We start from the raw sequence: 22,045 nt of genomic DNA on the forward strand, positions 1-22,045 counted from the left end.
ATGCATTTGCCTAAAGGGCAGAAAGTGCTACCATGCAAATGGGTTTACAAAATGAAAGTCACTTCTGGTTCTTTGCCAAGGTACAAGCCATGAGTGGTTGCTAAAGGGTACAAGTAAGAATCGAGAATTGATTTTGATGAAAATTTTTCTCCCGTAGTCAAAATGACTATTTTGCAAATGATTTTGAGCTTGGTTGCATTTGAAGATATGGAACTCATACAAATGGATGTAAAAACAACTTTCTTACATGGTGATTTGCATGAGGAGATCTACATGTAGCAGCCTGAGGGTTTTGTTACAAAGGAAAAAGGGCACATGGTATGTAAACTCACACGAGTTTGTATGGGCTGAAACAAGCACCACGAGAATGATATCGTAAATTTGATACATTTATGTAATCTCAGGGATTCCATAGATCTCAAGTTGATTATTGCTTATATACCAAGAAGGCAATAGATGGTAGCCTTATTCTCTTGGTTTTGTATGTGGATGACATATTGATTTGCAAGCAAGGATGTTCATGCTTTGGACTCCTTGAAACAAAGCCCACACAATAGCTTCTTAGTGCAGATGACAACACTGTATTTGATGATGGAAAGGTTAAAATGGCCAAGATTTCTTATGTTTCAGCTGTTGGTAGCTTGATAGCTTCATATATGCTATGGTTGCTATACGTCCTAACATTGCATTTATGGTGCGAGTGGTTAGTAGGTACATGGCTCATCTTGGCGAAACGCATTGGGAAGCACTGAAGGGTATCGTGAGATACCTTGAGGGCACAAAGGACTTGTGCATTTGCTTTGGGAAGCAGAAGTCATCTGTTGTTGGCTTCACGGATGCAGACTATGCTTGTTATCTTGACTGCAGGAAGTCTACTTTAAGATATGTGTTCACGTTCACAAGGGGAGTAGTCTCTTGGATATCCAGGTTGTAGAAGTTTGTTGCATTGTCTACTATAGAGATAGAGGATGTGGTTGCCATTGAGACATGCAAGGAGGCTTTATGTCTTTCAAGTTTGGTGAGAGAGCTTGGCATTTTAGAGGTTTCTATCCTCTACTGTGATAGTCAAAGTGCTATCATGCTAGCACAAAATCCTATCTTGTATAATGCAAAGACAAAGCACATATAGGTGAAGTGTCATTTTATCAAGGATGTACTTGATAGCAAGAGCATTGAGCTTGTTAAGGTACGTACCGATGATAACCCTACAGACCTTTTCACGAAGGATCTTTCAATAAAGCGATTTACTCATTGCCGCCAGATGATGGGGGTTGAATAGTATATGTGTATTTCAGCTTTGTACATATATAGACTTAGATGATTCTTTCCTCTACCTTCAAGCATGTTGTCTTTAGGTGGGAGGTTGTTAGGAATAATGGATCATCGTGGCTTTTACGGTGTTCGGGTGTGTACACACCCTTACACAAGTACTTTATATATATTATCAAAAAAACCTAAAGTGGTACGCTTGAGTGATTGTATCCACATGGAGTTGTGCTCACTCTCTTTCTCACTCTCTACTCGGCACTTTCTCTCTCTCTCTCTCTCTCTCTCTCTCTCTGTGTGCTGAGAAATAACTATACTTGTCTCGATTCTCATACACTCTCTGCCTTAACATCCACCCTATCATCCCCTTCTTGTATGATGTGATCTTCTATCTTGTTGATGTAAAGACCAAAGAGTGTAGGTGACAGAGGACATCCTTGCTTCACTACAATGGTGCTAGCAATCACGTTTGAAAGTCCTCTTGGGTATCTCACTTGACTCACCACTCTCTCATATAGTGCATAAATACCCCAAATCATATCCGATAGGATCTCCAATGTCTGTAGCCTTTGTAGTAGTCTATCTTGTGGAATCATATCAAAGGCTTAATGGAAATCCACAAAGTAGCAACGTAGTCTCTTTTTCCTCATTTTTGTATGCTCAATCATGCTCTTTAAGGTGAAGATGTGGTCAAGTGGAGAGAATTTCTGTTTGAAGCTTGCTTATCCTACCACTCTCAATCTTCCTCTCTTTGCATATGCATTGAGCTTTGTCTCCATCACTGCTCTGTATATCTTTGCGAATGTGTGGCTCAACATGATGGTTATGTAGCTACTTGGATCTAAGGGGCTCTAGACTTATGGATGGGCACGATGGTATGCATAGTCCGCTCATGTGGAAAGTCTTTTGCTAGGGCCCTATTGAATATAAAAGCAAGGAGAGGAGCCAAAATGTCAATTGCATAAATGAAGTGCTTTAAGTGTAGGGAAGAACGTGAGAATGACAATACTTTAAACTTAACCAACTCGATTAATTATCACCATGAAAATTAGGAGAGAGAGAGAGAGAGAGAGAGAGAGAGAGAGAGAGAGAGAGAGAGAGAGAGAGATGATACCATGTTGAGAGGGGAACCGACCCCTCCCCCTTTATGGAAATTTATTGAAATAAAACCACAGGTATCAAGTGCCTGAACCATATACAAAAGGGCCCTGCAATTTTGGAAATTAGGCTTCTGAAATCCTAATTTTTGCAAACTCAGAGCAGCAAGGTGATTTTTTTCTTTAGTGCTTGAATTAGATTAAGCTAAGTAGAAAGTGCTTCTTGGATGAGAGATAGATAGGAGAGTACATAATGTGTGGCTGAAATTTCAGCATAAGAGCTGCATTTCAAATGAAGAGAGAGACCTCCAATGTATAGGTATGGGGCTTGGGTGCTCAAAAGTGAAAAGTAGAGGCTACAAATGACAAGTTTTTGTTGAAAATGACAAGTGTCGTCTCTTCAAAAATGACACATGTCCTCTTTTAGATACCATATGTTACTTTTTTAGAGAACAAAGCTTCTAAACCTTCTACTTTAAAAATCTCTCAAATGGTTAAGAATTTGCGATAGTCGCTAAAGATAAAATTGTTTCTTGCGAAATTTTGGAGTCTTTGTCGCGAAGATAATTTCCATTTGAGCAACTTTCAAATATAGTAACCTCCTAAATTTTGGGAGTCGCCAAATTTAGCTTGTGGAGAGCTTCAATATATAGATTTATTGGTTGATGGTTTATTGCTTCGATCATGAGCATGCGGTTTTACTTTCTGAAACCACTCATTATATGGGCTTCTAGTCAATGTGACTATTGGCGTGTAAATGCCTTAGTCATCTGAGTTTTCTTATCAATGTGACCACTTGACTAAACTTTAATTTCTCTTGGGAATCTTGTCAATGATAACCTAGGTATAATTATAGGGCATTTTGGCTATTGGCCACCCTTAAATAGAAAGATGAACATTTTATTATATTTTGAAACACTTCAATAATGCAAAATTGCCTTTGAAAGTATACGAGCATTAAATTAATTTGGAATCATTGAGCCAATATGTTTTGGTAACATTTGATACACAAAATGTTTGTTACAAGTGCTCACCATATATACGCATATGATCCATCGATTGTCCATGCTGTAGGTGCTTTATTGCTCTTCTCACCATATCATGTGCGAAGAAGGTGGATGTGGTGGGGTGAGGTACCAATGGGTGGGTGAGGAATCGATGATTGGTGTAGTACATTATACGGTCCCTCTACATAGGAGTACCATGTCTTTGGGTCACTAATGAGTGGGGTGGTGTAGCTTTTGTAATTTGTGCCATGTTGTGGCTATATCTCTGCTCATGAACAAATGGTACAGGTCCCAATACTGTGCCTCCACATATGCTTATGGTTTACGAGGAGTCAAGATTTACACTTGCTTGCGGGCTTCTCTTTGTGATAGACCCTATTCCTCTCTGGATCCCTAGGTGTCTATATAGCTCTTTGCACTTATCATCTACCAAGTGGAGAATGGAGATGAGCTGGGAGGTGAGTGTCCCTAGGGGGCAATATACTCAAACTGTGTGAGCCCATTATTTATGTGATAGATGTATATGTTAGCTAGCTCATGGCTAAAATAGAAAGTGGTGGGCTAGGTATGGGCAATGGCTGGTAATTGTGGGTTTGGGGAGGAGGATATGGTGAGGGATAGGTAGGTATGGTTTGCTTCGATCAGATAGAGGGGAATGGTGAAGGTTTTAACTAGTTCCATCATCTCAATGGAGCTAGTACATAATTTGTTGCACTAGAGCTAGCGGACTGGAAGCAAGTTAGTGCTCTAGATCCAAGCCATTTCTTCATCTTGTTACAAATGACGAGATGGTGTTGTGACCCTAGCTTTAGTAGAAACTCGCTGTAGTGAGTGCTATCTTCTCCAATATCAATGAATATTCTACATTTCCATGCTTTCTCTATATTCATTACCCATAGCCTCCCTGGATCCTCAAAATCATATATGTCACATTGTTTGTTTTGTGTCTTGGCATTAAAATCTCCTACCAGGAGAATCTCTCCCTGCCTAGAATAGTGTACAATCTCATTTGATAAGTTTGTAAAGTGGGACTCTCCCATAGTTGCCTCCGTATGACATACGGTACTATCCGTACCGTACGATCTGTATGATACGTATCCATATGGATTCGTATGATATTTTGGGCTTATTTGGGCCACCTTGTCTGCGCATCCCGCGTTTCCTACGCGTTCCGCCTGCCCGCGTTGCACTTTTTGGGGAGGTGGGAAGCCTTGGATACCTCATCCCACCCCCTTTTCCAACCATTAGCTCCCCTTCAGCCCTCTTTGGATTGCTTTCAGCTGGCAGCCCTCTCTTTGTTCGGTGACCTCTCTTTGACTGTTTGAACTTTGACCCTTCTCTCATCTACAAAAGATGCTTCTCTCCTCCATGCTTCCATACCAATTCAACAAGCACTTACCATTCTCATCTTTCTCTCTTGGATCTTGATTCTTGAATGGATTTGTGATTTGTCATTCTTGAATCTCATCTCCCATCCCCTCTTTTCCACACCCTATTGAAGCATTTGCCATTCTCAAATCTCATCTCCCATTCCCTCTATTTCACACCCTATCAAAGCATTTGCCATTCTTATCTTCTATTCTCTCTCTCTCTCACTCTTGCTCTTTGAACTTTACCCCAACCCTTGCGCCTCTCCAGTCTACCTTCCTTTTAACTTTCAAGACTTAAGTTTCAAGAGTTGAGACGAAAGCATCTCTCTCTCTCTCGGGCCTCTTTATCCGTCATCAGCACCATGACTTGTAAGAAGCATGAGGCCTTTAATTTGCATGCAATCCATGTGGAGAGGGATACAATGAAGTCTAACTCCCACCATTGGATATGCAAGACTCAAATATTGGATATGCACCATGACTGGTAAAAAGCATGAGGCCTTCAATTTGCATGCAATCCATGTGGAGAGGGATACAATGAAGTCCAACTCCCACCATTGGATATGCAAGACTCAAATATTGGATATGCACCATGATTGGTAAGAAGCACGAGGCCTTCAATTTGCATGCGATCCATGTAGAGAGGGGCACAAAGAAGTCCAACTTCCACCATTGGATATGCAAATATTGCGGCAAGTGCTATACAAGTGGTGGAACTCGGCTTCTCCAACATCTTTGCAAGACGGGGGGGCAAGTTGCTCCATGCAAGGAGATTCCTTAAAACATTGCAGAGGAGATTCTAGCCAAGATGAGAGGGGGATCCACAAGAGGAGGCAGAAGTGGCTTATTAGTACCAACTCTTATGCCTACTAATGAAAAAGCATCAAATGTGGGTGTATCTTCAATTGATGTGGGAGAGGCCTCTACCATTGGTGGTGGGGGACTCGACATTCGCATCCGGCTTTGGTAAAAGACAAAGAGTGGAGGCTCATGCGGTGCCGGAAAGATAATTCTCTCTCTCTCAAGCTTCCAGTCATGTGCGTGGATTGGTTGCCTTACTTGCAGACATTGAAATTGCACATATAGTGATTGAGTGTAATCTTGCATTTAATGTCCTAAAGCAAGAGCAATGGAAGATGATGGTAAAAGCCATTGCCAATGTGGATCTATGTGAAGGATGGACCGGTGTTACATACAATGATATAAGGATGAAAAAGATTGATGAAGAGAAGGAGAGGATTGATAGAGCCCTCGATCCTACTCGGGTCGTATGGATAAAATATGGTTTCTTCATTCTCACCGACGGATGGAGCGATCGTAAGAAGCGGGGCATCGTCAACATACTCCTCTCATGTCCACTCGGCACTTACTTTTTGCAGGCTGTAGATACCGGCAAGAGGGGAAGCAAGACGACAGGCGCATTCATCTACCATCACATTCGACAAGCTATCATTGAGGTATACATTGCCTTTTAAATTTGTTTCACTCTCTTTCATTATGATAATTGATTTATACATAACTATCTCTCTCCCTATTCTAATTTCTCTTTAGTATGTATCTCGATTCTCTCTTTCCTTCCAGGCCACAAGGCTCCCAACCCCCATCTCTCTTCATTCTTGAATCTTGAAAGTTGAAAGTTGAAACTCGAAAGGCCCAAGTTTCAACTCTCTCTTTCTCTCTCTAACCTCCAAGTATTGTCAGTATACTTGTAATTCGTAAATTGTGGTTGTAGGTAGGTCCTCAAATGTGGTGCAAGTTATTACTGACAATGCATCGAATTGTTGACACATGGGCCGTTTGCTTGAGGTTGACTTTTCTTCGATTGTGTGGACTCCATGTGCCAGTCCCTGAGCAAAAATAGTAGCATGCGTATTGGCAATATCATCAACAGCTTTAACACTACTCGATACAATGATGTACCAAGTGTAGGCAACCTATATCCATAAATGATTTCAAATGGTGCTTTTGTGTAGCTGTGTGTGGTGTATTATTGTATGTAAATTGAAGTAGATGCAAGTGTGTATCCCATGTTTGTGGTTTTGAAATTGTGTATGTAGGCAAGAGATCTAGAATTGTACTGTTAGTAGCTTTTATTTGCCCATTGGTTTCAAGATGGAATGCAGATGAGAAATCAATCTTAGTACCTAAATTAGGAAACAAAGTAGTCCAAAAATTATTGCAAAATCTAGAATCACGATAAGAAATAATAACGTTTGGCAATTGCTCATGGAGGACATTGGGAAGCTCAAGTGGATGAAGAGGGTGGTTCAGAAAGCTACATCAATTGTCACATTCTTTACGGTAAAGGTAAAGGTGCTTGCGATGTATCGTGAGTATAGCACACTAGAGTTGAAGAAGTCTTTTTCAACTTGCTTTGCTTATATGTGGTTGTTGCTGGAGCACTTTTATGAGGTGCGGTCCGCCTTGCGCGAGAGAGTGGTGTCCACTCTATGGAATGAGTGGGATGAGCATGAGATAGAGGAGGCCAAAGCCATGTAGCACTTGTGCCTTAATGAGCAGTTTTGGCAAAAAGTCCGTGTCGTCATTGTCATGACTTCCTTTTATAGGGTGTTACGTATGAGTGATTGCGAGGGGTTTACCATGGGTCTTCTCGTTCACTTCTTTAGAGTGGCATTGGTGGAGGCATGTGCTTGTTCAATGATCACAGAGACACATCGTGTATATGTTTTAGAGATAGCAGAGAGGACATGGGTATCCATGGTTTTATCGCATTGGTACATCTGGTCTACAAGTCACAGGAGGTTATGGATGATAGAGAGTTTTGTTCGGACCAGCTTGCTTATTTGACTCGTGTGGTTCTTGTGGATGGCCACAATGCAGTGTTGGAGAAGCTAGGATGCTAAGTAGATCAGAGAGGGCATGTGGCTTTTGCTTCTCCCAATTGTTGGAGGAGAGAGTTACTTGTGAAGCCTTTATTTTGGTGGCAAAACTTTGGATATGCATTGGAGACCTTGACCCTTCAGCCCTTAGCCATGAGAGTCCTTGCCTAGGATTACTCTTCAGGTGCATGTGAGAGAAATTGGAGTGCCTATTCTCTCATTCACACAAAGATTCGCAATCGGAAGCACACGATAGCTAGAGTGGCTAGCCTGTTGTCGCACTAACTTATGCGTGATGAGGGCTATGATGAGATGGGTAGTCCGAAGCAAGTAAAGTTTAAACACTTAACCATAACATTTAAAATTTGCTGTTTTAAACTTTGAATTTTAAAGTTTATACTTTACAATTTAGACTTTAGCATTTACAATGATCAATCTTACGTGCATCACTGCATTGTGTAGGTGAATGTTGATATATTCAAGTTGACCGGTGACTCTCTTCCGAGTATGCATCAGGAGGTGGACGAGAAGGAGATGATTTTTGCAAGGCTCTATAGAGAGCTTATAGCAGTAGATACTCGTGACACTTGTAGTCAGCGTGCTTGTGGGCGAGGAGTTCAAGTAGCTAGTAGCAGGGGCATGGTCATTCCACGCTCTCCATCATTAAGGAGAGGTGGTTTGAGTGGCTTGCAGACATATGTAAGGCGGGACTCTAGTAGCTCACATCGTGTGCATCATGATGACATCCCTCCCTTGCCTACACAACTGCCACCTTGGGAGCCATCATTTGATGATGATGGTAACCTTATCAGTGAGGATGAGTATGAGTGTGTCTCATCATCTGATGTTGAGGAGTCATCTTCAGACTTTCTTGATGAGCACTCAGATGGTTTTGATGATGATGATGATAGTGCTGCCTTATCATAGATTCATAGGTCTCTCTTTTTTGTATCAGATATACTAGTTTGTAGTTGTATCGCATGTTTTGCACAACCCATGCGATTGCCGACCACGATGGTTACCCTCATGTATTCATCTTATTCTATAATGAAATGGCTATTTCCACTTTAAACATGTATTCTATGATCTATCATTTAATGATTTATGGTTTTGTTATTTAAAAAATCATCTTGATTTTTTTCGTACTAATATCGTATTGTACCTTATAAAATCATAAGGTACCATTTAGTACCGTATTTTATCATACCATACCGTATCGTACCTTTTGTACTTGACAACTATCGACTCTCCTCCATCTCCTTCTCCCTTTTGCTCTTGGGGCTCTCTGGTGGCATATCTTGACCCTTGTGGGGGAAAGTAGTAGAGGTCAATATATAAATGTTAGACATTAGTCATCGCTTGGACTAGCGTTTCTTAGGTTTCCATTGGCACAATTAGTTCTCTTGGAGGTACTCTCGGAGGGCATTATTTATTATTCTTGTCAGCTTGTGGGCATTTCCAGCTATCACAGTCTATGGGCACCTTTTCGGGCAAGCGACACATACAACTAGCATGCTGGTCAGCATAGATTATTTCATGCAATTATGATGTTGTTGGGTGGTTGGTGATTAGGTTGGCCATTTTTCGCTGGCCAACTGCATATTTTATGGCTTTTGATTCGGACTATTTATTCTCCACTGGCAGCTCGCCTTCCTCACTTGCTTTTCAGGTGCTGGTGAGAGAGATTTGGCTCGAGGAGACACGTCTACAGCCCCTATATATCTACCCTCTTCATTTCAGCATTCATTGAATGCGGATTTTTGCGCTATTTTCTCTCTTTTTCTCTCCCCCTTTCTTGTGTTCACATTTCTTTCAATCTTGTCCATATGCTTTTGCATCTAGTGCACTCTGACATGGTATCAGAGTAGTGTAGAAGGGTTGATTGATCATGTGCAGACTTGATCAAAAGGATTCTTCGCGACAAAACTTAAGTTTTCAGCCTTTGGAGGCTGCGGTGACAGCTTGTGTGTGTGAGAGTGCGCTGCGGAAGAGGGAATACGAACACGGAGGGGGAGAGAGAGAGAGAGCAAAAAATAAGGAAGAGAAATCTGCACTGACTGAAATGAATGCTGAATACAAACGGGAAGACGGAAGGAGACTGATCAGTCCTTGCACGCAGCCCACAGCGTCAGTGAGGGCACCAGATCAGGCTGATGATGATGGCAGCACCACCACGGGGGAGAAGGAGTGTCGGAATTTGCAAGAAGACAAGTGATCAAGTGGGGAGGGGGGCTGCCTATAAATAGGCAAAAGGACAAACCCTAACCCTAATCCTAAAATGGGCGCAAACCCTAAAAATGCCCTAAAATGGGCGGCCCACATCAGTGACCAAAAAAGTGGCCGGGCAGCCAGTGGCTGCCGACTAAAAGAGGCCAAAAAGAAATACATATCCTAAGACAGCCAGTCAAGAGTGACTAGCCTTCCCCATCATAACATATGACAGACATGTCAGAGCTTCTAATGTCCTCGTCTGACTCAGACTGAGGCTCGCAGGCAGGAGATGACAAGGCATGACAAACACGACTGTTAACAGTGTGTGGAGGAGAGAAGTTGCCATTTTTTGCAGGTCCTTGCTGTTCGTGAAGGAGGAAAGGCTGCATTTTCAGCCTTTTACTACAGATTTTGAGTTTTCATCGCCTCTAGCGGATGAAACTCTTTGAGGATGAGCGGAGGAAGCGCTAGCAGGCATTGGCATTTCCTTCAAAACAAGAGCTTAATAAGGCTCTTCCTTCAAAACAAGAGCTTGATAAGGAGAATTATTGCATATGGCACGTAATTATGCTTGTCATCTTGTAATCTTATGATTTGGCGCAGCTTGTGATCAAGGCTATAGATTGTCCTATAGTTCATGATACCTCCAAGGTTTCTTTAGATGAGAGAGCTGAGTTCTCGTCGTCATTGCTTAGATCGAGCCCTTGACTGTGGCTTGGGACATATGGCTAGAGCTTGATTAGATGTACAATCAGATTATTGTGATGAAGCATGTGTCTTTGGAGGTTTAGATGAGGACGTTGAGTCCTAACGAGTCTTCCAGCACGTCAATAAGCTTCGGCAATTGCAGATGCAAGTCTAGAACAGAGGGAACGCAATTACCTCGGAGGACATGGCAATAATTCTTCTTTCTCAGTTATTGTCTCGATTCAATATATTTTACTCCACCTTGATTGCTTTAGGGTGGTCGGAGACTCTTCGTTGGGATAAGTTGGTTCCTATGGTTTTGGACTAGGAGGAGCAATTGAAAGGACAGAATGCTTCCGAATTGGAGGCATTGATAGGTTAGTCCTCTCAAAAGAAGGAGATGGACCGAAAGAAGAGGGACGGCAAATTGAAGAAGAACAAAGAGAAGGATTCCACTTGTTACATTTGTTGGCAAGACAGATCATTGGAAGAAGGATTGCCCCAACAAGGAGAAGAGGACAAGGAGAAGGAGAAGTCTTCAAAGGATTTAGGAGGGTTGGTTGCTTCCTCATTGACTACCTCTCTCCACTTGGAGGTGATTGAGGCATTGACCGCTAGGGCTTTTGAGGGTGCGTTGATGGCCCCACACCCTTATGAGTGGGCAGATTTCTCCCATCTCAAGGTTTGGTTACTCTTTGAGGAGAACCGATTAGGTTGGAAATTGCAGATATTACAATTAGATAAGGGAGGAGAATTTGCTTCTAATGAGCTTGCTAGGTTTTGTGTAGATCATGGTATCCACCAAGTGTTTTGCAAACACAAATATACCTCAAGAGAATGGCATTAGGGAGGGGAAGAACTGAAGTGTGATTAAGATGGCTCGCATGATGATGGAGCATAGACAGACACCTTAGTGTCTTTGGGCTGAGGTTGTGGCTATTACAATCCTTATCCTTAATTGATCCCCCACTTTGGTCATTGTTGGTATGCCACTCTATGAGACGTATTTTGGGTTTAAGCTTGATGTTTCTTATTTTAGGATTTTTGGGTGTGACACCTATGTCCACATCTCGAAGACATAACATGATAAATTTAAAGTGGCTTCTTGAAGATAAGTGTTTGTAGGCTACATCTTGTAGTCCTAGGGTTATCGATTGTATGATCCCGTTAAACATGTTATCTACACAAGTGGAGACGTTCGATTCGTGGAGCTTCTAGTCTCAGAGGGGAGTGAGGAGCACCCTATGCTTGGAGATCTAGATGATAGTTGGGTGCCAGTAATTGTACCTTTGAGTTTGTGTCTCATGGAAGTGCTTTCTCTTTGGATGAGGGTACTACTTCCCCACTGACTTCCTTGATTGAACCATTGTCGGTGGATATTCCTCGTCTTTGTTGGGCTCGAGACACACTCCATGATTCAGGGATTAAGGGAGTTTCTAAGGAGTGGCAATCGCAAGATGGAGCGGGGTGATCTCGGAGGATCCAAGCATATGCTGTTGAGCTTCTTTGTACTAACTTTTATTTGATGACTTGTGCCATATAGGATAGAGAGCCCACCTTCGTGAAGAAGGCTTTGCAGTCACAGCATTGGAAGAAGGCTATGAAGCAGGAGTTGGATGCTATTGAGCGGAATGGCACATGGGATCTTGTGCCTCATCTCGTTCACAGGAAGGTGATTGGTGTCAGATGGATCTTTAAGACCAAATATCACAATGATAGTACTTTGGATTAGTACAAGGCGCAACTCATAGCAAAGGGCTTCTCACAATGGCCAAGGGTGGATTTCGATGACATCTTTGCACTTATAACTCAAATGGCTACCATTAGAGGCATTCTAGCGTTAGCCAGTGACAGGAGATGGGCTTGATGTGAAGTGTGTCTTCCTAAATGGTGATTTGGAGGAGGAGATCTATGTTGAGCAGCCTCTTGGTGTTTCCTCATAAGATGAACAGGTGTATAGGTTGAAGAAGGCCCTTTACGGCCTTAAATAGGCTCCATGTGCTTGGAACGAGAAGATAGACTCATTCCTCCAAGGGAAGTTGGGGTATCGATGTTCCTCTTTTAATTCCTAGTTATATGTCCACAACTTAGTTGGAGGGCACTCGTTGCTCGTGCTTTATGTGGATGATCTTATCTTGACAGGTGGCCATGCCCAAAAGGTCAAGGAGACTAGGGCGGCACTATACGAGGTGTCCGAGATGATGGATATGGGCCTTCTTCATTTCTTTTTAGGCCATGAGATTTATCAGACTCTAAGGGGGGTTTCCATCTCCCAACAACAGTATGTGCAAGAGCTTTATGCCATGTTTGAGATGGAGGGTTGTAAGGCCTTTTCTACACCTATGGATTCGAGCTAGAAGGCTAAGGCCCATGCAGATTCTCTGGTGGTGGATGCTACTTGCTATAGGTAGTTGATGAAACCAGCCTTCCTTCTCAGATAGGGTGTTTTAACCTGATTAAGCACTTAATTACAGCAATTAGCAAATGAACATAAACTGAAATGCTCACTTTACCTTTATAAACTTGGACAATAGACACCTTGTTGGCCCCAAAACTGGTGCCCCTTTCGGTATTTCTTTAATTTCAATTGCTGATGGATAAATTATAAGCCAAGATTTCACGATCTCCTTGGCTGATTCAAAAGTCCCTTGTGCTGTTCCAATAATCAGCAAAGCATTCGGGCAACTTGCCCCTTGATTTTCACCCAGGACTTGCTCTAATGGAACCCGAACTAGTCAAATGCTGCCCCAAATTCACAATAGATGGGCTAGCATGTGAAATCCTCACAATTCCACGAATTTCCGGTGCTGATTTTAGTGTACAATGCCTTTGACTGATGGCATGGGTCCCAAGGTGGTTGCTAAACCCTAATTACTGCTATAATTTAGGGTTTACAGTAGTAAACTCTCTGCTGTCCACCAAATTTGGCTGTACTCTGCTACCAATGGTTGAGAATTACTGAGAATGCTTGAGCATAGACTGGAGGAGATGAGAGAATGTTGTAGAGAGAGAGAAATCAGTTGAAATGTATCTTTTGATTTGTAGCTTTGATGACAAATCTGATGGCATCAACAGCTTCAAATGGGGGGTAAAATACCAACTTGGTTGGTAAGCCCTCCTCTCCTACTGCCGCCTCTCTTGAGACGGAAGAGAAAACCTGTTGTCCCTTGTCCTGTCGCGGGGTGCGATCAGTTGTCGTCGCCTCTTAGAGCCAAATCTGATCACCTCCTCTCCCTCCACCAAGCTCCGAACGGCTGCAATTCAGCTTCCACCACCCTTCAATAGCCTTCTCCCTAGTTGCATGGGAAAGTTTTGCCAAGTGGCAGCCTTCCTAATGCATTTTCAGCCATTAAATTAATTTTTTAAAATTAATTAATTCTGAAAATTAATTTCAGCCCTTTTGACCTTGCCCAAAACTAGACATACCCATTTGTAATGAAATTGGCTAGGCCATTTGCAACTTGGAGTGGTTTCCAACCTCTGTTGACCCTTAGACTAGCATTAATTAATTAATTAATGCTAGTCCCTAGTGTCACCACTGACATTTAATAGCCAAACAATTGTCCTAGGGTCTAACCTGGCACCAACTGACCACAAAAACCCAGTTGGCATAACTTAACACAACTTTTGCCTTTAACATTCACTGCATCCTCGGGGTCCTCGGCCCGTTCCCATGGAATAATTGCCATGTGCATCACATGTGCTAAACAACCTTGCACATTTGATTAATAACTTAACCTAATGTTACTAGCAAGATTAAAGTATCTTAGAATTTCACGTCCCCGTGACAGTTGATCGGTTGCTTGATGTGGCTTTTTAACGCTCAGCTGGATGGATTCAAATTGTGGGCTGGAGATGTTGATTAGTAGGGATCAACAACAGGATATTGTTTTACTTTGGGTTGAGGTGTTATCTCATGGAGTAGCAAGAAGTAGCCCACTGTTGCCCTTTCTTCCACAGAGGTGGAGTATCGAGCGGCGTTTTCTTCCACATGCGAGATGGTATGGCTTTGGAGGTTATCAAGAAAACTTGATTGTCCTCAAACAGGTCCTACGACACTTCATTGTGATGATAAGGGTTGCATTGCTTTGGCAAGGAACCTAATGTTTCATGCTAGGTCGAAACACATTGAGATTTAGTGTCATTTTATTCGGCGGAAGATTTTGGATGAGACCATTGATGTGGTTTATTGCAAGATGGAGGATAATCTTGCAGAGTTGTTTATGAAGGCACTTCCTCAGCCTCTTCACGGACAACACTCCAGATTTGTGAGCCTTATGTGGCATCGAGGATTTGAGAGGGGTGTTAGAGATTAGTCATCCCCTAGACTAGCATTTCTTAGGTTACCATAAGTGCAAATGGTTCTATCAGAGGTACTCTCGGAGGGCATTATTCATTATTCCTGTCAGTTTGTGGGCATTTCCAATTGTCAGTGTGTACGAGCATCTTTTCGGGCGGGTGACTATGCGAGATGGCAGGCAGGCTGGTCAGCGTAGACTATTTTATGCATTTATGATGCTGTTGGCTGGTTGCTGATCAGGTTGGCCAGTTTTGCTGGTTGACTGCATTCATTTATGGCTATTGATTTGGGCTGTTTATGTTGTACTGTCAGCTTGTCCTCCTCACTTGCTTTCCAGGTCCTAGTGAGAGAAATTCGACTTGAGGAGATACGTCTACAGCCCCTGTATATCTGACTTCTTCATTTCAGCATTCATTGACTGCAGATTTCTGCGTTCTTCTGTCTATTTTCTCTCTCCCTTTCTCTTGTGTTCACTTTTCTTTCTATCTTGTCCATATGCTTCCACATTCGCTGCATTATGACAATAACATCTAGCTGCGGGAGCTCTCTACTATGATCCACATGTATCGTGTGTTGGGATCTTGTGCTATGATATGGACTCTATCTTGTAGATCGTACCTGATTAGTACCACCACTCTTGATCCTTGAGTGGTGCCATTGATATCTTGTGCGGCTTCTGTATTTGGACTCCCACACATATCCCTGTACTTTGGGCAGTCCCCTTTCGGGACTCTGGTGTGTCTTTGTGATCAAAATCGGCTCATGATCCTCCATTACCTCCTTCATCCTCCTTGGGTGTGTCCATAATGAGCCGTTGCAGTTCCATACTATCATCTATATGTATGAAGTGTCTCTCTCATAGGCCGTGCATCCCTATTCAGCCACCTTGCCGTCAATGATGGCTTGGTCATCTCTATACACCGCCTTCTTGCCCTCCTTTCTAGCTTGGATTATTTTGGGCACGTTTGTGCATCTATGTTCCACCTGCATCTTGGTAAGGTCATCTCCAAGGTAGATAAGATCCCTTGAGAGTCTGTGCGGTACGGATTTCTTCCTTATGAAGGCCATCTTCTCCATTGCATCTCGAAACCTCAAGATGAGTGTGCACTTTTGTGGGTCTTTCCCAACTCTCTAGGCTTTTGTAAAGGGGAGTGCTTTTTCCTCTTTGCATCTGAGGCATATGTATAAGGTCTTACCATCCTCCTCGGGTGATGAGCCCTGCTTGTCAGGTATAGCATTTACCTATACATTTAGTTGCCTTGCTTGTCTCATCCTCTCTTCTTCTAATGTGGTGTTCACAATGTGCACCTTCTTTTGATTCTTTATCACACAGAGAGAGAGAGAGAGAGAGAGAGAGAGAGAGAGAGAGAGAGAGAGATTAATGTCTTGGGCATTCAACGTCATTTTGTGAAGCATAAGGGACCTCTCCAGTGGCAGCTTGACCTTCTGTAGCTTGCTGATATCTTTGTCAGAGATGATTTAGGCCCACGGCAATCTGCTTTGTTCCTTTGTTGTGACTTTGTATCTTTTTATGCATGATGGCCTTGAGCCATTTTGTAATCTTGCAATCTTGTACTTCTACTTTTTGAGAGAGAGAGAGAGAGAGAGAGAGAGAGAGAGAGAGAGAGAGAATTTTATCTCCTTTTACGAAAAAAAAAGAGAGAATTTTATCTGTTGCTACAGCCATTATTTTACCTGGGCAAAGTGTTGCACAAGATAAAGATGGTCTGGCAATAAGCAGTCGAAGGCAAACATTGAAAGAGTTACTTATGCAGACTACACATCATAATGACAATGTCCGAAGAGGTGCGATGCAATCGTGGATTGGTTTTTTGTGATTTGTGTTGGTTTCAGCTTTCTGTACGCATTTGGTTAGTATGTTTATAGGAGTGGAGCAGCTCTATTTTTAATACAGACATTTCTTATTAGTTGTGCTCCCACAGTACAAGTTGGACAGCAGTCTACTTAATAATCTGATTGCAAGTGTCTGTATATATATAGATGCTATACTGGGCATCAAGGACCTGCTGGCTCGCCATCCTAATGAGCTTAATCTGCATGCTGTTGCTGTTGTGGAAAAGTTATGTCAAAGAATAACAGATAAAGATCAGAATGTAAGGCAAGCTCTGCTGGTTTTGTTTCGTACATCCATTTTTGCAATCCTTCCAGAGGTATGCTCACTAATATCTTTTCATGAATACATAATGTAGTATTGTCGCCTTTGATTTGCCAGATCGCTACTTGTCTCACAGGGTGTTAGTGAGGCATAAGACCTGTGTGATGTCAGCTTTCTTTTCTTACTGTTTTGGTGTTTTTCTATTGTGTGTGGGATGGGGTTCTAAAAATATTTACATCCAAAGGGTCATTATCTAAGGCTTGTTTTCTCACTTGTGAGGTCTGTGTTTAAGTTTGACTACTTCCAGCACCATTCTATGCTGTACCTGTTCTAATCTGTACCCTGTCATCACAGCTTTTCTTGCTTGTATAAAACAGAACTAGTAAGAATTTCAACATCTTTTTTCTAGTGTGCCCCAAATCTGCTAAAAAATAGAAGAATGTGTTGATGTGGATTGAGGCAACTATATAACATGAACGACTTGGGCTACTTTCTCCTTAAGCTCTATTAGTTTTTGTGGCCTCAGCTTAGCCCTGTTCAGTGGTTTTGGAGTGACTGCACTCAGCATGACAATCCCTGTGTGGGGCCTCTATTCATTACATCAATGGTTCAGCAGTTGCAGATATTCCACACTCTTACATGTTTACTTTGATTGTGTAAAAGAATTTGGTACCCTGAACTGCTTAGCTGTGCTTTGAATACAAAGAGAGTTACTCCGAGAGCTCTGTTTGAAAGTACATTAGACAAAGATTGACATTGATACGGCTATTACAAGAGTAGAGGAGGTAGAATCGCGATTACAAGTGGCCTATACCTCTAGGGCAAACTGGAATCGGAGTCTAGGTGTTGGAAATACTTTGGCATTGACGAATGGCGGTTAAGTGATACTCATGAGTTCTCCTAATGAGAGAGGAAGCATGATTCAAAATGTGCTTATGTTGCCAGCTCCTCCCAGTGTGACCATGCCTATGGATAGTCAAATGGCTCCATAAACTTAGAATAATTGAATCCTATATATCAAGATATGCATAAAATTAGTATTTCATTTGATACTCAACTTTCCATAGCCCTTCCTCCTACTGTTTAAAATTTTACTTTCGGTGGTAGATGTAAAGAGTATTTTTAATGTGGAAAGCAATAAATACACACTATATCCATAGATGGAAGCTTCTCAATATAATCCATAGTAGATCCAATGAAAGGTTTTAACTAACTCACATGGAAGACATTTTAAATCCTAGTGTTGGGAATAAAGGGCCATCATGCCTTTTATATGTGCATAGGTGTGAACACACCCTTAACACATTGTACTTTCATACATATATCTATCTAAAAACCTAAAGTGGTACACTCATCATTGTACCGAAAAATGTGTTCACTCTTCACTCTGCTCTCTCGCACTCTCTCTGTCTCTCTCACTGCGTGTAAGGTCAGCCTGCCTCGATCTCCATGCCTAACCTTACCCTACAAACTGGTATCAAAGCTGGCAAGAGACAACCAAGGTGCTGTAGGAGTAATGGGCAGGTTGCAGGCAGGCTCGTGTGTTGCAGGAGTCCGACGAGTTGGACAGGTCAGTTGCGTGATGGTCAGATGACAGTTTGCAGTCGTCTCACTGCAAGGCACACGACAAGTTGTGGATGCTGGAGAGTAGGCGGCTATTGCTGCAGGCATTGCGGGCGACCAGTTGACGGGCGATCAGTAGTAGCTGACGGCGACTGTAACGACTGGTGACGGGTGCGGCAGCTGCATGACACGTGATGGGGCGATTGCATGGTGGGCATGGCGACCAGCGCGTTAAGGCGAACAGGCGGGAGTCACAGCGCACGACTGACGGGTCCGTGGACTTGTAAGATTTTTTCAAAAAATTCAATCTTTTTTTGAAAATTGCTTATACCCATTGATGGGGTTTCGCGCGGGCAAGCACTGTCTCAGATCTGTGCAAAATTGTCCCAAAAATTTGGAGCTTTTCTCGAATCTGGGGATCTCAACACAGAATTGGACAATCTGACTCAGAAATTGCAAAGTCGGTGCACATTTGCTTGGAAATTTTGGGGTTTTTCACATTTTAGTGAAATTCTTTCAATTTCACTAAAATTAGTGCACCCAGGACTTTGGAAATTTGGGGATTTGTCCAGATTTGGTGCGAGCAAGATGCGATAGTGATATTTGTCTCAGAAATTGCAGAAATTTGTGACATTTTGTCCCCGACATTTGGGGCTTTTCATGTACATGCACAAATTGGGCTGAAATTGACCCAATTTCTCGACATTGAGGCACATTGGACCCCGTGCAATTTGGGGCTTTTGCGATTTGGGCAAAATTTGTGCAGCACTTGGTCATTTTATGTACATGTAGGTTGAATTCCGCGCAATTTGGACATCAACACTTGGTAAAATTTGGGGGTTTTGTTGAAATTGCTTTATTTTGGCAAAACTGGACAGTCCTATGCATGACAAAGGAAATGCAGATGTGTGTTTGACGCTCCGAGCACAAAATTTTGGGGCTTTTGACCGTTCATGTCGAATTTTATGCCCATGGGTACATTTACAACTGAAATTGCAGCTGAAATTTTGGGATTTCTCATGTAATGTGATGCACATGCCTTTTGGAACAGCTGTAATCAGTTGGATAATGCTGTAGCACTTGGTTTGGTGCCTCTGAAAACTTAATTACAGATCTGAAATCTGTAATTCTGCGTGGTCATTTATTCCTGATTGGTACTTGTTTGTACCTTGGTCACTTCGGTGACAGTTTGGGCCTGCATTTACTGGTTTTTGGGTCACATTTGGGCTGAAAATCATGGCTGGCAGCAATGACAGCAGTAACTTGATGCACATAAAGAAGCTTGAAGGTGCAATGTGTGGCAAAAACAGTGCTACAATATCCTGTTACAAAAGAAGCAGGCAAAGCCGATCAAAACTAAAGGGGCAAAGCCTGCAGACATGGATCAGGGTGATTGGGATGAGTTGAATGAGCTTGCATGCTCAACCATAGAGCTATCAATTTTTGATGCCTTGCTCTTCAACATTGAAGGTTTGGATTCTGCATATACTATATGGACTAGACTGGAAGAACTGTATGCACAGAAGAGTGTTGCAAGTAAAGTGTATTGGCTGAAAAAGCTTATGGATTTGCGTACGAAAGAAGGTACAACAATGTCTACTCACTTGAGTGAGTTTAACTCTTTTTTCAGCCAGCTGGTTGGCTTGAAGTTCATGATTGATGAGGAATTTAAGGCTACTTTCTTGCTTTGCACTCTACTAGAGAGTTGGGATACATTCAGGATTGCTATGAGCAATTCTAATGTGATCCTTTTGTATGCTGATGTAGAGAGTGCTCTACTTATGGAAGAGTTGAATCGGCAGAACAATGCATCCAGTAAGTCTTCCAGTGCTTTGCATACTAGGGGCAGACTACAGCAAAAGGGCAAATATGATGACAAGGGATGCAGTAAATCACGTGGCAAAGATGTTGAATGCCATAATTGTGGCAAGAAGGGTCACTTTAAACGTGACTGCTACAAATGGAAGAAAGAGAAAGAAAAAGGCAAGAAGATAGATGATTGCAAGGAAGAGAAGAAGGACAGTCAGCTTAAGAAGAGCAGTGTAAAAATTGAAGAGGTGAATGTAGTCACTCATGACAGTGACAGTGGGAGTGATGTACTCTTTGTCTCTTCACATTTTGGTGCACATGCTCTACTTGCAGATACGGATGATGACATGCATGCCTGGATTCTTGATTTAGGTGCTTCCTTTCATGTCACCACTCATCGTGAGTGGTTTTCCGCCTATACAGGGGGTCGACATGGTGTTGTCCATCTTGGGAACAACTATGCATATGAGATTGCAGGTATTGGCAGTGTGCAGTTACAATATCGGCATGGCTCTCTCTTTACACTTCAACATGTACGGCATGTACCTCAGCTCAAGAAGAGCTTGATTAGCACAGGGCAGCTAGATGATGATGGTTTTCATACCACCTTTTGGTGATGGAAAATGGAAGATCTATAAGGGATCTAGGGTTATTGCCAGAGGTTGCAAGAGTGATACGTTGCATCCACTTCATGTATCTAGTGTACGTGACCATGTTGTTGCCGTGACCGAGCAACCAAGTGTTTCTTTGTGGTATGGCCGGTTGGGATACACGAGTCAAACATGAATGAAAGTGCTTTCTCGTTTGGGTTACTTGCCTTGTCTTTGTTATGCTGATTTTGAGCATTGTGATCATTGCATTTATGGCAAATATGCACAGACTTCTCACAAAAAGTCTCTTTCTTTGAAATCTTCTCCTCTAGAGTTAGTACATTCGGATGTATGTCAAATGCCAGGATTATCTTTAGAGGGAAAGAAATATTTTGTCACCTTTGTCGATGATGCTACATGGAAAGTATGGGTTTACCCTATTCGTAGCAAGGATGAAGTGCTTGATAAGCTTAAAAAATTCTTGGCATTGGTTGAAAATCAGACAAATAAGACACTTAAGTGTCTTCGCTCTGACAATGGTGGGGAATATGTGTCCAAAGCCTTTCAGGCATTTTGTGACAGCAAAGGGATAAAGAGGGAGCTCACCGCCCCTCATAATCCACCCCAAAATGGAGTTGCAGAGCGTATGAATCGGACCATACAGGATAAGGTCCGTATGATGCTATCTCGTGCTGCATTACCCCATGGGTTTTAGGCAGAGGCTATTATGACAGCCGTTCACTTGATTAATCGGTCACCAAACAGGTCTTTGGGGGGGGGGGGGGGGAGTTTCCCAAGAAACGTGGTCGGGCAAGCAACCTTCATATGCTTATCTGAAAGTGTTTGGCTGCGAGACTTTTGTGCACATTCGTAAAGAAAAACGCAGCAAACTTGAGCCAAAGTTCTGTAAATGCATTTTCCTAAGATATGGTGACGAGGGTGAAATGGGGTATAAATTGTGGGATCCCGAGACAAGGTACGCAGCAATGACGTTATCTTCCGGGAAGATCGCATGCACAAACAGCTCGAAAAGACTGAGGAGGTCCGTAGGGTTGTATTCCGGGAAGAAATACCTTTTGGATAGCAAAATGTGCTTGCTGTACAGTAGCATATACCTGCTGTAAATGAACGTGTAAATGCAAGAAATGATGCTGGAAATGATCAGCCAGCTATTGCCCGTGAAAATGAG

General features: G+C 42.4%; 1 protein-coding gene across 2 annotated transcripts in view; it reads left to right on the plus strand.

Annotated features, from left to right (window-relative positions):
• The window catches only part of LOC148014867 (uncharacterized), an 83,158-nt gene that overhangs the window by 4,663 nt on the left and 56,450 nt on the right, over window positions 1–22,045 (plus strand). For both annotated transcript variants that reach the window (XM_087665633.1, XM_087665632.1), the window contains exons 3-4: window positions 16,462–16,584; window positions 16,780–16,949. In XM_087665633.1, the coding sequence (XP_087521759.1) occupies window positions 16,462–16,584; window positions 16,780–16,949 (293 nt within the window). The remainder of the gene's footprint in view (window positions 1–16,461; window positions 16,585–16,779; window positions 16,950–22,045) is intronic.

This window comes from Lygodium microphyllum, chromosome 24 (assembly GCF_053477565.2).
Source record: "Lygodium microphyllum isolate KBCC chromosome 24, Lygodium_microphyllum_v1.1.10, whole genome shotgun sequence".
In the NCBI taxonomy this organism is placed as follows: domain Eukaryota; kingdom Viridiplantae; phylum Streptophyta; class Polypodiopsida; order Schizaeales; family Lygodiaceae; genus Lygodium; species Lygodium microphyllum.